The sequence below is a fragment of the Rhagoletis pomonella genome, unplaced genomic scaffold (assembly GCF_013731165.1).
Source record: "Rhagoletis pomonella isolate Grant_MI unplaced genomic scaffold, Rhpom_1.0 Rhpom_scaffold_03463, whole genome shotgun sequence".
NCBI lineage: Eukaryota > Metazoa > Arthropoda > Insecta > Diptera > Tephritidae > Rhagoletis > Rhagoletis pomonella.
Genome location: NW_023462015.1, coordinates 1 through 13722, shown reverse-complemented (window position 1 = coordinate 13722; position 13722 = coordinate 1). Strand labels below are relative to the sequence as shown.

At 35.7% G+C, this 13722-nt stretch overlaps 3 protein-coding genes across 3 annotated transcripts; 2 read left to right on the top strand and 1 right to left on the bottom strand.

Annotated features, from left to right (window-relative positions):
• Nucleotides 1–1052: 1052 nt before the first annotated feature.
• LOC118754154 (protein hemingway-like) lies at nucleotides 1053–2659 on the top strand. The gene is made up of 4 exons (XM_036489012.1): nucleotides 1053–1281; nucleotides 1343–2058; nucleotides 2127–2265; nucleotides 2390–2659. Exons 1-4 carry the CDS (start codon nucleotides 1144–1146, stop codon nucleotides 2537–2539), a joined length of 1143 nt encoding a protein of 380 aa, XP_036344905.1. The 5' UTR covers nucleotides 1053–1143; the 3' UTR covers nucleotides 2540–2659.
• Nucleotides 2660–3209: 550 nt separating this feature from the next.
• On the bottom strand, nucleotides 3210–5121 carry LOC118754156 (Werner Syndrome-like exonuclease). The gene is made up of 6 exons (XM_036489014.1): nucleotides 5001–5121; nucleotides 4703–4929; nucleotides 4416–4643; nucleotides 4224–4365; nucleotides 3827–3928; nucleotides 3210–3749 (listed from the first exon to the last, which is right to left on the bottom strand). The coding sequence occupies exons 1-6, from the start codon at nucleotides 5040–5042 to the stop codon at nucleotides 3561–3563; spliced, it is 930 nt and encodes a 309-aa protein (XP_036344907.1). The 5' UTR covers nucleotides 5043–5121; the 3' UTR covers nucleotides 3210–3560.
• A 4519-nt stretch (nucleotides 5122–9640) lies between these two features.
• Nucleotides 9641–10999, top strand: LOC118754155 (nucleoporin Nup43-like). Its single transcript, XM_036489013.1, has 2 exons — nucleotides 9641–10078; nucleotides 10140–10999. The coding sequence occupies exons 1-2, from the start codon at nucleotides 9808–9810 to the stop codon at nucleotides 10946–10948; spliced, it is 1080 nt and encodes a 359-aa protein (XP_036344906.1). The 5' UTR covers nucleotides 9641–9807; the 3' UTR covers nucleotides 10949–10999.
• Nucleotides 11000–13722: the final 2723 nt, after the last annotated feature.

Genomic DNA, 13722 nt, shown 5'->3' with positions numbered 1-13722 from the left:
AGTCCCCGTTAACGCGCGTTTACAACTACGCGCATTTCCTTGCATGCTAATGCGCTAGCTGAGCAATTTTTATTCATCTCATAGTTGCCCGAAATGTAAAATCTATCTTGCTTTCAATTGGCACAGGCCCTAAATACTTTAGCCTCGCTATCCATCTAAAATCTAATTGCAGGAAAAGTAGATTTTGAAGGTCACATCATAAAGTTTAAAAAGGCAAGCAAAATTCGGTTTTAATAGTATTTCGTTGTGGAACATAACGCTATAATTAACAACTTTTTTACTATCAAATATGAATTGACCAGGCGCCTTATTGGATTGACCGGGCGCCTTATTGGTTAACGCCGGCCCTGTACATATGTAGATATGTAATAAAATAAAATAACCTCCACACTATGTAAATATGTATAGTTTATTATAGTTCGGCCTCCTCGACGTTCCTGAAGTCGCTTGAGCTCAGTTATTGATATGAAATCGTATGGGAAAGTACATATTTGCAACTTATACTATTATTTAAGGGAAGCAATTTCGTTTTGAAATTCAAAAAGTGTTGCATTATCATCAAATATTTTAAATGTGCTTTCCAAATCCTACCGATTCCGGTAGCGGACGTAGTAGGGGTGCAGACGAAACAGCAAATAAAAACACCTGCTCAAAAACCACCACCAAACAACATTTGTCCTCAAAACAACGCCACTCTTCATGCTTCACGGTTATTACATATTACAAATTTACTCTAACCTACATCACGCCGCCATATATTCGCTGGTAAGACAATCAGCAAACCACCCATTGCGCCAAGCAGTAAACTCACCTCCCAGCACCGGACACTTTCTAGTAAATCGTCTTTTTTATTTTTAAAATATTTAGCGTAAAATTGTCAAAAATATATTTCATACAAGGCATATCCATGATACATCATGGCATTATGGCATGGTATCATGGTCATATCGATGTGCCTTGATTTCATAGCTACAAAAAATTATTGGGATTTAGTTTTGGTGAATGGTGTTCTATATAATTATATAATTATTTATTTTTTAATTTGCCGGTAATGGAAAATCTACTTGAGCACAGTTGTTTATTTAATAATAACTAAATAAGCTACGAAAATATTAACAAATAAATATCTCAAATTGAGTGAAAATGTCTAATGAATTAAACTCGGATGAGGAAAAATATGCAAACGAATCCTTCGAAAATGATACAGACGAGATTCCTGAAATTTCTGAAACAGAGAGTGAAAGCGAAGGAGAGCCGGCAGTTGTGTCTTCAAATAGTAACGTAAGCACTTTAAATTAGTACATATGTAAGCAGAGTAGATTTGTTGATGTTTGCTTTACAGCTGTATGCCTACGCACGGAATCGTTTCAACGGACGCAAAAACTCCTTGCAGAATAAAAATTATGTGCCCTTCGACAGTTCTTCGGAAGACGATCAGGATGTTGTTATCAGTGAAACCATTGCTGAAATCAATACGGAACCAATGTGCATGGAAGACGCCATCCAAACCCAAAGAACACCTATCAATTCTGCGCTAACACGCCGGGGCAGTGAACCTCTTGCTATAGTTGAGATTCCAAATTTTCCATCCTATGCCAGCGATGGTGGCGTTATCGACGAAGTCTCGGATAGTGACGAAACAAAAGCCCAATTGTCGTTAGAAAATGAAAGTGAATTACTGCAAAAATTTAACGATTTAAATTGTGGTAAAGATGAGTTGTCAGCGGCAGTACAATTAGAAGATGAAGCATTAGCAGCCAGCAGCTTTCTTCAACCGGATGTAGCCTACGAAGAGGAGTCTGTGAACGAGTCCCAAAGGGCGAGCATGAACGATCAGAATACACCATTAGTAGACACTTGTCGACAAGATCTGGTGAGTTTTTCAGATACCGATAACTTCAGCGAATATCCGTCCAAGGAAATGGATAATGAGCCCGTTGAATATGAACCAAGTATTGAGGTGCATATTAGTAGTGAAACACCTACTAGCTTCAATTCAGATGATTATGCCTTTCATCTAAACTTTTTAAAAAGCAATGGTTCCAATGAGCAATTGCGGTAAGTGGTAATTAATTGTGGATTACTCATTGCTTTGTTAATAATTTTATAACTATGTATAATTGTAGTATGCGCCATCAGCAGCGCAAAAGCTGGAGCTTTTCAAATGACCGTATGCGCGAAATAGAGCGTCATAACCACATTCTGCTCCGAAAGATACTCTCTCAAAAGCCAACATACCATTGGGCTACGCCAAAACCAACTAAGGTGAGAAACATTTGTTAATTGTTTATAATATCAAGTATAAGATAAAATACTAATTCAAAATAAATTTATACTTATATTTCTATACGTTTCTGAATCGGTTAATATGTATTGTTGGCATTACTAGTTCACAACATTACCCCCGACGACACGCATCACCAGCGCAGCTATCAACCGTAAAAAGAAGCAACGACAGATTGACATGGATAATCAAGGACTTAAAAGACGCATAGAGGCAATATCACTGCGACGTCCAACGGTGCAACATTTAAATTAACAATAAATGTTTTTGGATTTCGGAAACATACACATTTGAATTACTAATTTAGACAAAATGATTAGACCAGGAAAATATATTTTTGTCATTTAAGTATTACTAATAAAAAAAGTTTTCGTTTTAGTTATTATGTGGGAAGTAACAATAGAAATAAGTACGTTTTAAAATTTAATCACTCCTTTACTTTAATAATGTCTTAATCCAAAAATACAAAGATTTTTTTTTTTATTAAACGGCTATATAATACCCCAAAAGATGGCTGGAACCACAAACTAATTCTTACGATGCCAGGTTACACAAAATATTGATTGTGGAAACAAAACCATATATTCTTTCATAAATATTCTCCAATTGATTGATAGGCGTGAGCCGGATTTTTACAAATTATTATAAAAGTTACAAACAAGAATACAAAAAGAAAAAAATAAAATAAAAGAAGACAGTTAAAGATAATAGCTTCCTTTGCACAAAATGGGGCATGCAAGTGGCAAATACTAACATTGAGTTAAACATGCAGAGATTACCGCTAACTCTTCTGTTATGTAAAATGTGCATAGCTGTATCGATTACCGGCATCTCACCAGAACAAAATATGTATTCATTTTTACTATGGGATCATACTTCAAACTTCATTGATAATCAAGAATCAAGTCTTTTTGCTACGAATTGCTTTGAATGAGTGTTTTTATTGAAGAATGTAACTAATTTTATGCTTTAGTAGATTTTTTTTAGTTGGTTTAATGAGTAATCGGAAGATTTTTTGCACAATATTAGATTTAAAAGGAAAATGAATTAGGGGTTTTCCGTATTAAGGTAACGCATGCAAATGCAAAACTTAAAGAGTCGTTTACCTCGAGTTTTGCTTTTTTAGTTAAGACCCTATTGAAGTTGAGCGAAATAATCAAAAAATTATATCAAGCATACAAAAATGATAATAGAAATAATTACTTTTACACTACATATTATATCGCACTTTTAAAATTACGTGCATTTCTAGCTACGTATATATATTTACTTTACGTTAATCAATAGTTTTGGCGTCTTTCAAAGTTTCAGATTTTTCTATTTCATCAGCCTCATTTAAAAATGTTTCCCCTAATGACTTTATCGCTTTAAACGCAGCTTCACCGTTTTTCTCTTTAAACTCCTGCTCATTCTTCAGTTTGATTTGTTCTCGTTTTTCCAACTCACGATAAATGACTTGTCCTATCTGAAAAATAAATAGCAAATAAAATACCAGAATGCACTGCAAATAATATAGCTTTTTTTGGATAAAAGATAACTTACATAAACATCAATAGCTGCATATAGCAGCTGGTTTTCATCGAGTGGTATAGCATGCCATTTACTCATTCGTACTTTCTTATTCTTGTCCACAGCATGTTCGACCTTAGGGAAAAATGCAAAACGACTGGGATATTATTTGTCGTTTTTTCTCAATAAGTCCTTTTAGCTCTATTCAAGTATTACGTTTGCACCAATGGCGGGCGGGACAAACAGCAGGCTGGGGTCCGAATGATAATTATGTTAGCAACTTTGCTTTCTTTTGCTTACAAGGGGGAGGGAGGGGTTACAAATTACAAAAACTCTGCTTACGTAATACTTGCAGGGCCCAGTTATACACATGTACATTCAAAACCTATTTCTTAAAATCGACATCATCCTCAATTTTTCCTTTACTTACAATGTAGTTTGCCAAGCGCTCCAGACTCCATCGCCCGCCTGTTTGGCACACTTCATTACACCAAACGCCCAAATCAATGCACTTCTCGATTAGATGATCCGCATTCACTTCGGGGAAATCACGCGCCAACTTTCGAAAGTCACTTAAATCCAAAAATTCACTTACTGCAACCAATATCAGAATTATTTTTACCTTTTTATATTGACGCCATGTAGCCGTACTTTCGGGTGCTTTAGTAGTGCCACCAGGGCAGCTGGCAAACGTTTTAAATTGGTCAGTTGAAAAATATAGCAGCAGTGCTCCTCTACGCAAATTTGTATCACTGCAGATTTACCGGGACCTGTTTGGAATGAGAAAGGCCATTCCATATCAAAAGCCATTGGCACTAGATCCACATGTACTTGCTTTTCCACCCATTGACTATATAGGGAAGTTTATACAATTTTTTTTAACTTTTACACGAAACACACGTTACTTACAACACCAAATCTGCTGTTTCAGCTATTTCATGTCCTTCCGTGTAATACTTGATTTCGCCTTTGTATTTTATAAAGGGCAGTTTGCGCTTGATTTCTATTTCTTCAGGTATAGCAATATCGCCCTCGGCCATCGAGCGCGTATTACGAGTCAAGCGTGCGCTACGACGTTTTGGAGGGTTGTTATCTTGACCTGTGTTTTCTTTGTCCTGCGGCGCCTCTGCACTAACCTGGAAAGGAATATTGCAGAGATAAACGAGAGGATCCCAAATTCACTGCGTCACTGAAACTAAATATCTACCTCATCCTCACTTCTTCTCCTACGCTGTCGAATCATTGCCATAAAAGCTAACTAGCCTCTTATTGCTTTCAAAATTCAAATGAATTTAACCAAAAACAAAACCAGCTGCCGATGTGTCATAGAAAATTGCCCGCCAAACTAGATATGAAACGATACAAATGAATACTCGATACATAAAATTTCGGTATCGATACTTTCAAATCAAGCAGAGAGCAGCATTTTCCCCGATAATTTGGAATGAGCATAATGTAATAAACACTATGGCTGCGTTTCTTTATACATTCCGGATAATCCCATTTCACAGCCGGAATAAACAGAATGCATTTGAAATATACGTCAACATATCATCAGGAACGTTCTAAAGAATAAATAAACAAAAAAGTTTATTCTAAACGTTCAGAATGAATAAAGAAATGCAGTCTATGGGGAGGAGAAAACTCGAACTTCTCAAGAGCTGTTTGAGACTTTTTTGACAGCTCAATAAAGATAATCTACTTATATGTAAATTTGTATTAGTCCCCTTTGAGACACGTCAAGTCTTGAAAGCAATTTTTTTCGCATTCTCTTTTGTGTTTTCTATTTGCTTCCACACGCGTCAACTTTAATTGAATTCAAGTCCTTGGTTATTTGAATGGGAAGCAACGAAAATATCAAAAGAGACAAGAAAACTTGAAACGAATTGACGGTACGGAGGTATCTGTACTCTTCCCCTCTCTTCTCACGTCCTTCGCCTACGAACGAGCAGACTTGAAAGCAAGACTTGACGTGTCTGAAAGGGTTTTCATTGGACAATGCTGTCAAGACAATGAAGTAGAGATGCGGAAAACGATATTCGAAGCTTCGATATTCGAATTTTAATGGACTTTTAGCTACAAAACGCGAATTTTTTAGATCGAACTTTGTATTGCTAAAATTCGGATAAAATCGATTTTTTCAAAAAAAAATCTAATTTCATCTTTATTTCCAAAAAAAAATACAACTCTTCAACTTTCTTCTTTCTGACTAAATTTGCCATCACTATGTGTGGCACTCAATTTGTCTTAGGGATGCAAATAAAAAAAATACCTGTTTTTCGAACTGATGGATCGGGACCGAAAATTTGTGCCTAGAAGGAACTCAAATTAAAAAAAAAAAAAAACAATTTGTAATAAACTATTTTTTTGTTGATTTTTTATTTTAAATGTTTAGAGGATCTTACGTTAGTGGCATGAAGCTTTCGCCTGAGAAGACCCCTAGTAAAATTTTCTGGAGAAAAATTTTCTAGAATATATCAATCCTCTAACGACCTTCCAAATTTGCTTTTTGCTTGATTTCTTGAAGTAAGGGTCAAAATGACCCTTTTAGGCGCGAGGTAATGGGTTAAAATGTTCTACGAAAATATTTTCCATGAAATTTTGTCATATATGTTGTTGTTGTTGTTGTAGCAGCACGTAGTCCCCGAATTGATTGGTTGCTTATTCATCTTCATCTTCCCCATCTGACTCCTCCAACCTTAGGCCCAGGAAGCGAGCAGTCTCGATAGGTTGAGTCCACAGCGCTTCGGGTGTCAGATGGGAGGGATATTTAGGGCATACGAACAAGTGTGCGGTGTTGTGTGGACCAGTTCCGCATGCTGGGCAGGTGTCAGCGATCTCTGGGTCTAATCTGTTTCTGTATGAATTTAAGCGACTGGAACGAGAGCTTGAACCGACAATTTTCCGGTTATTCACCGTCGGAATTGGTTTGCCATCGACGAGAATACGCAGCTTTCGTCCTTGTAGTAAAATTGATGCCGAGGATTTTGTAAGGAGGAAGGTTAGGCTCCTTGCAGTGAAGGAGCGAAAAAATGTGGAGTGCTAACCCTTAATACTTAAGCATAAGTCATCAATTTCATTGCCGGACGCATTGTAATTTTTTTTTTGCCTGGATTGTGTCTTGACGGGATTTTGAGTTGTCGGGATTTTGTCTTGTCTGAATAATGTGTTATCTGTATTTTATTTGGTCTGGATTTTGTTATGTCTGCATTATGTCCTGTCTGGATTTTTTTACTTTCTGGATTTTTAAAAATTGTCTGGATTATGTCTTGTCGGGATCTTTAAAATGGGCATTATGGAGTGCTTCCATCTGGGCTGGTTTCGGCTGTCCCACAGTGTAATTTGAGTTTAACTTTTTAGACAAGGGGTCTCTCTACACGCACCTCAAAAATATTTTAATTGTTGCGTAGTATTTTAAGCACAACTCTGTTTAACTATATTCGACTTTTCAAACAGATCGCACCATCGTAAATGTTTAAAATAAAGGTTTATTCAAAACCATTTCGATTGATACTAATATTGCGGTAATTTATTTAATTTATTAAATAATTTGATTTTGATTTTCTTACATATGGCACAAAACTAAATCCATATTACACATCAAGCCCGCGGAAGCGATTATTTGAATTTGACCCCCCATTTTTTTAAATTGAACGAACGAAACACATTTTATGACTTGGTGTTAGATATTTAACGCAGACATCTACGAACTCGATTAAGAAGTTTGAATTAAACAAGTTTTTGGAAAATTCGAAAAAAAATCCAATTAAATCGAATTTGCACCCCCAAATTTCGAATCGAATAATCGAGTGGCTGGGCATTGTTCGAAATTCGGAAAAAATCGAAATTCAACCCCCCTAAACATCCTTTCAATGAAGGTATACGAATTAGTTGTCAAAATTTTTCCAATGGAAATATATGCATGGCTAAGTGAAAAGTCTGCATGTATTGCTATTAGTTGCGTTCCAGATAACTTCGTGTAAAAACCTGTAAAACTGTCAAATAACAAAATTACTCTCTTGAAATAGAGGAGCGAGAGCGAAACAATAGAGGTCAGCTGGAACGCGAAAAACTACTTTTCCTGTAACTACTTCCATTTTTTTTTAATGTAAAGTGCCATGGAGACGATAAAATATCGTTATCAACCGTCTCGCGTTATGCTTGACAAAAGAACAAGCGCTCTTGCCTTCTGATCGTCGTGGTGAGCAAATACGCGGACAAGCAAATTAATTGTTTGTTTAATTGACGAGTTTATTTGAACGCTTGCGGGCCAATCTCACACAAATGCAATGCTTTACGTATTTATTTTATTGTCTCCGTGGCGCTTAAGGTTCTGTTTTTGTTTACAAATGTAACTCTGCCTATCTTACTTTTCATGAACTTGCAGGAAGAAAAGCTTCGGACTAAAACCTGCAACTTCTGACTGAGAGAGAGAGCAAGTTACTCTCACAAAAGTGGTTTGACTTTCAGGTTTTATAGCACCTGGAACGCTTTCCTGCAAAAAAACTGCAAATCGTGAATATCGTGAGCACCTGGAACGCAACTATTGTCATGGCAGTATTGTCTGGTGTAAACCATAACTTAAACGGCGTTTCCACGCCAACCGAATCACGTGGTTCGCTCTCTCAATTATGAACGTATGAACCAAACATACAAGATCACGTAAGAACGCGACGTTGTATTTGTAACTGGTTTTGAGAAAAAAGGTTGCGAAAGCGGGTTCGTCAGCTGAGCGTTTGTTTACATCACAAGCACCACTATTTTACACTTTCATTCAAGTAAAGAAGAGTTAATTCAACATGACAACACATTTTAAAGCATTTTGTTGCATCATTTTACCTAAATTGTGCGTTTAAAGTGGCTGACAATAATTTTGGCTAATTTTGGTTTTCGTTGTTTTCTTTGCCTTGTTTACTTTTCGCTCGTTTTCCAGTGAAACAAGATGGCGTAGAACCCGCAAAAAAAATCGACTTTTTTCACTCTCTTGTTCTTACGTGATCTTGTGTCTTTCGTTCATGTTATGAACGGCGAATCAATCTCTTTACACGACACATTCCTGATTCACTTTGCATCTCTGCTTCTTGTTCTTTGCTTTTGCTTAATGTTTAATGTGCTGTTTATTGTGCATTTCACGGTGGAGAAAAAATGGGCAGTGGTTAATTAGCTAAATCAATAGTTTTAACGAATCTAGCTATTTTTTCAATGTTTCTGCTGGTGGGGATGTGTGTGGTCTATGTGTTTTGACAGCCGTTATCGATAAAAATTAGAGAAGACAACGATTTGTTCTTGATTCGCATGTTGATTGGATCTGAATCACCTACGAATGAAGTGCGTCGCTCTCAAAATTTTGTATGGCGAATTACGTATTCGGTCACGAATAGAGTGCGAATTATGAATGGGAGAGCGGATCACTTGCCATTGAAACATCGTTTTAGGGTTGTGTTGACAGCTTTGTCCAATGTAAACGCGCTGTAAGTTACATCCTCCAAAGAAAAACTGGGAACTGATATGCAACCGTGGGAATTAGGGCGGGCAGCTGAACCGTGCCATTTTTCGCCCTATTTTACTTCAAGTGGCACTTAATTTATCAATTTGGCACAAAGTACCAAAATGTTTTTTTGAAATATTTTAATACATTTTTGTGAAATCCTTTTTGTGTACTTCTTTTCCTCAACTAAATTTTTTTTTAATTTCTAGAGTGTATACAACTGGACTGGCACTGGACTTTTTTTTAGAAATATGCTTCTAGTTTTATTGCTAAATGGGAAGACTTAAATGGAATGGCACCTTTTTTGGCACTTTTATTTTTCTATTTGGCATATTTTGGCGTTTTTTTATCCTAAATAGGGCACTTCATAGCTAAGGAAAGTGGCAACCCTGGTGGCAATCAGGAACATCTGTTTATTTCAGGTCTAACCACAATTAATAAAGCCGGGCTATAGTTTTTGATCTAATTTGTTTTGTAATATATTTTTTGATTTTGTGGCGGAAATTATAACATAAAACACGGCATCATGGATACAAGTGTGAATACGTTCTTCGTATCGGAGAAAATATCAAAAATTCGCTGGTTGCCGGAGAAGTTGGAAGCAGCAGAACGTTTCCTCACTGGCAGTTGGGAGATGCCCGCTAATTTTGTGCGTTTATGGCGATTACAGCAGAATCAATACGCTGATGACTACAACGAGTTTGTACCGCGTTGTTGTGACAAACAATCCTTCAACGGTGATGTTACCGGGCTTGAATTTATTGCAAATGATTTGGCTGTGGTTAGCTGCGCTGATGGTAATTGGTTGTTTAATAGTTGCGCTTTTGCAATATAATTCATTACATTTTAAATCCATAGGACGTATTACAATACTACATGTTACACGCGCCGTTGAGGATGATGTCTTAAAACAGAAGGCGCAAAGTGATGTACTTCACAAATTTGAAGCAAGTGGCTCTGCGGCACCTTGTACAGCAATATCTGCATACGAAAAGGAAATTGCCACTGTAGGCGAGGATGGTCGCTTGAATATTGTTGATGCTAATGATGTGCATAAAGTGCGACGCACCATTGAGGCAGACAGCATAGCGCTGACTGCTTTAAAATACGTCAATCCTCGTGAGGTGCTAACAGCAAATCGTATGGGTGTCATTCGAATGTTCGATGTACGTGCCTCAGCCGATGAAGTAGCTGTCACAGCTTTTATGACTTCATGTGAAGAGGAAAGACGTTCAAATTATGTATCCGCGATCACTTCGCATCCAACACAACCGCATATTGTACTAGCTGGATCAGAGGAGGGCTCCATAACCGTATGGGATCTACGACAACCAGGTTTTCCAGCATCTTATTTGAGCGCACATACCAGTGCTATAACTGAAATTGGTTTCCACCATAGAGAACCTTCCAAGCTCTTTACAGCTGCGGAAGGTGGTGAGTTGTGGTTGTGGAAGCAACAGTCGAGTACGGGTATTACTGATATGGAAGCATCTGCAGCGGAACACTGTAACCCTTGGTTAAATGGGGAGCGTGCTAAAAGCCGAATAAATGTTACATCATTAATTTCAAATTTGCGAAAATCTATTAACACCTTCGATGCAAGTGGCTCAAAGATAATTTGTGGCAGCGATAGCGAAGCAATTTATTTTATTGATAGTATATATTAAATGTTATTTTAAAATAATATGTAGTTGATATTAAATGAGGAAAGTTTTTGTAAACGATCTATATATTTTATTAATTCAACTCTTAAATTAGTGTTTAAAACAGAAGTTTAAAGATTGTTTCGCATTCTGAAGGATAGAGTTGGTTTAGTGTGGTTGTGACAGCATACGAATTCCCCAAAGAGTTTTTGGCGAATGATGCCTGGAATGACAGCCCTTGGCCAAATATGAATCGGGATGTTCCACCTACGTAGCCCCGACTGTCGTGGGAAAGTCTCTAAGTTTATATATCCGGTTCGTAACTTTTCTTAGTTAAGACACAAACAAATTACGTACATGCAACCGATTTGAAAGTTTACAACGGAAATTAGCTTTTAAAGTTACTAGAATTATCCGAAGAAGCTTTTAACAAGTTGAAATCATTGCGATATCGATTTTCTTTTTATATAGCATAGCATTTATGTAAGTATATCGCTCATTTACTTCAATAGTGTCATAATCCAAAAATTACAAATATTCAGGGCAATCACGGAAACCATCGTAATCCGATTTTTCGTGAAATCTGCGAATCTGCTATCACTGCGTGTATTAAAAGTATACGCTACGTTCGTAGCTCTTCGAATTCAGCGATCGCATTTTCATAGATTTCACCATAAATCGGACTACGGATTCTGTGATAGCCCACATTAGTTGTGTTTATTTGGGTTATCCAGCTCATATAATTAGCTCAAACTTAGTGAAAGACAACATTTTATTTATTTATTTTACTTTTTATTATTTGTCAATGTTGTTGTGGCTTATTAACATTTTGCTTATAATATTATTATTGAGCTTTGTACCACAATTCTGTTTTTTTATTATGTATTGCTAGATACCTGAGAGCCCAACTTAATTTTTAAGTTATTGAGGTACCTTACTTAACTCATAGCTGTGGACCGTGTGCAAAACTGTCTTATTTAAAGTATAGTCCAACCTTCCACAAAAAATGGTCAATGGCTTTATTAATGGTTATCGCAAATGCAATTATCACTGGAAATTGGCACCATTCCATGGTGAAAGGCATTTAGTTTCATACTTTTAAACTACAGCTTTCTTAATCCTTTCAGTACAAAAAATTAACCGCTAAATTTAAATATTTGAAAATTAACCATTGAATTGTTCATTTCAAAAATGAAATGAAAATTCTTAAAAAGCCCTTAGTTTTACCGTTACTTAGCCTCCATTATATAGACCAGTAGTAGTAGGTCTTTAAAAAAGAAAGTGATTTCAACTATTTTTATTTTATTATTATTTTTAAATAATACCTAGATTTTATTTTCAATCTCAATTGCTCTGAAAATTGTTTAAAAATTTTCAATAGAGTACATTGCTCGCTATCGGCTTATTTAAAAAACAAGGTCAACTGTACAATAAACTTTAATCAAATAAACGAGGTAAAGAAGAATGATATAGTTTTCTCAAAACAAAAGAACAGCTCTTAACCACAAAAGCTCTTATTTACGAAAAAAGCCCTTAAGTCACAAAAAAGTTTTTCCAATATATTGAACGTTGTAATTGTTGGTTGATGTATAGTATTAAAAAACATACAATAAATTTTTCCTTAAATAACATTTGTATAAAATTTTATTTACCTAGAAACGACAAAAACTTCTCATTAAAATTTATGTACATGCATGCATTCGTATATTCACAGCAACTAAAATTCAAACTAATGATCTTATTTATAAGAAACAGCATAACTATATATTAAATTTTAAATTTCTATAAAAATAGCAAATTATAAAACATTTCCAATTTATTTAATGTTTAATGTTTATAATTAAAAAAACAATTATTTAATTGTTGCGTAGGGTTTTGAAATTTCATCATCAATGTACGATAAACAGGGCCGCGTGAATGGTTGTGTTATAGCGTTGATCCAAACATTGGCGACTGAAAAACATACAAAAATATAGATAATATCCTAGTCCAAAGAAAATAAATAAAAATAAATAGGCTGCAATACTTTAGAAAATGAAAACAAGTAATTTTTAAGCAAGCAAGTAGTTTTTAAGCAAAAACCAAAACCAACTTGAATTCTCATTTAAAAATTTAAGACTATTTTTCATTTGTTCATGATCCAATGATGAAAATTTCATGAAAATTTGTCAAGTGCACCAGGAAAAACATTTAACGGCAGCATTTTCTTCAAAATCCACCTCGTTGTTGCTATGGTTACTGGTAACCAACGTGTAATCGAATTTTTTTCTTCCGAGGTTTTTTTGTCGAGTTATACGAGCGAATTTCAGCCCTTTTTCTTAGAGTCACAAGTTTTCTTAAAATCTAGTCTCATGTCACACTTATAATAGAGAATCAAAAATTGCTGACCTATTAGAACTTTTTTCGTGCTTTTTGGTGGAAACTATAATTTTTCGGAAAAATTTGCTAAAAAAAAAAATTTCACTGCATTCTTTAAACAATGTCCCATATTTCTTTTTTTCGCAAATGGCTTATTTCGAAAGCTTTGTTTCTAAGCTTTTCAACGATATATCAATTGTATTCGGCGTGGCAAAGGACTTCAAGTTTTTCATCATAGAACGCACTCGGGTCCGCCTTGCTGTTTTGTTGGCAATAATACAAGTTTACAGAAATAAAAATTGTCCGACCAGCGACATTTGTATATACATCTTAATGTAAAATTTCCCGCTAAATCCGAATACACAGTTAAAATATAAGGGAGTAGAACAGTTTTTGAGATATAGCCGAATTTCGGGTTTTTTGGGATCTGAAAAAAGTGC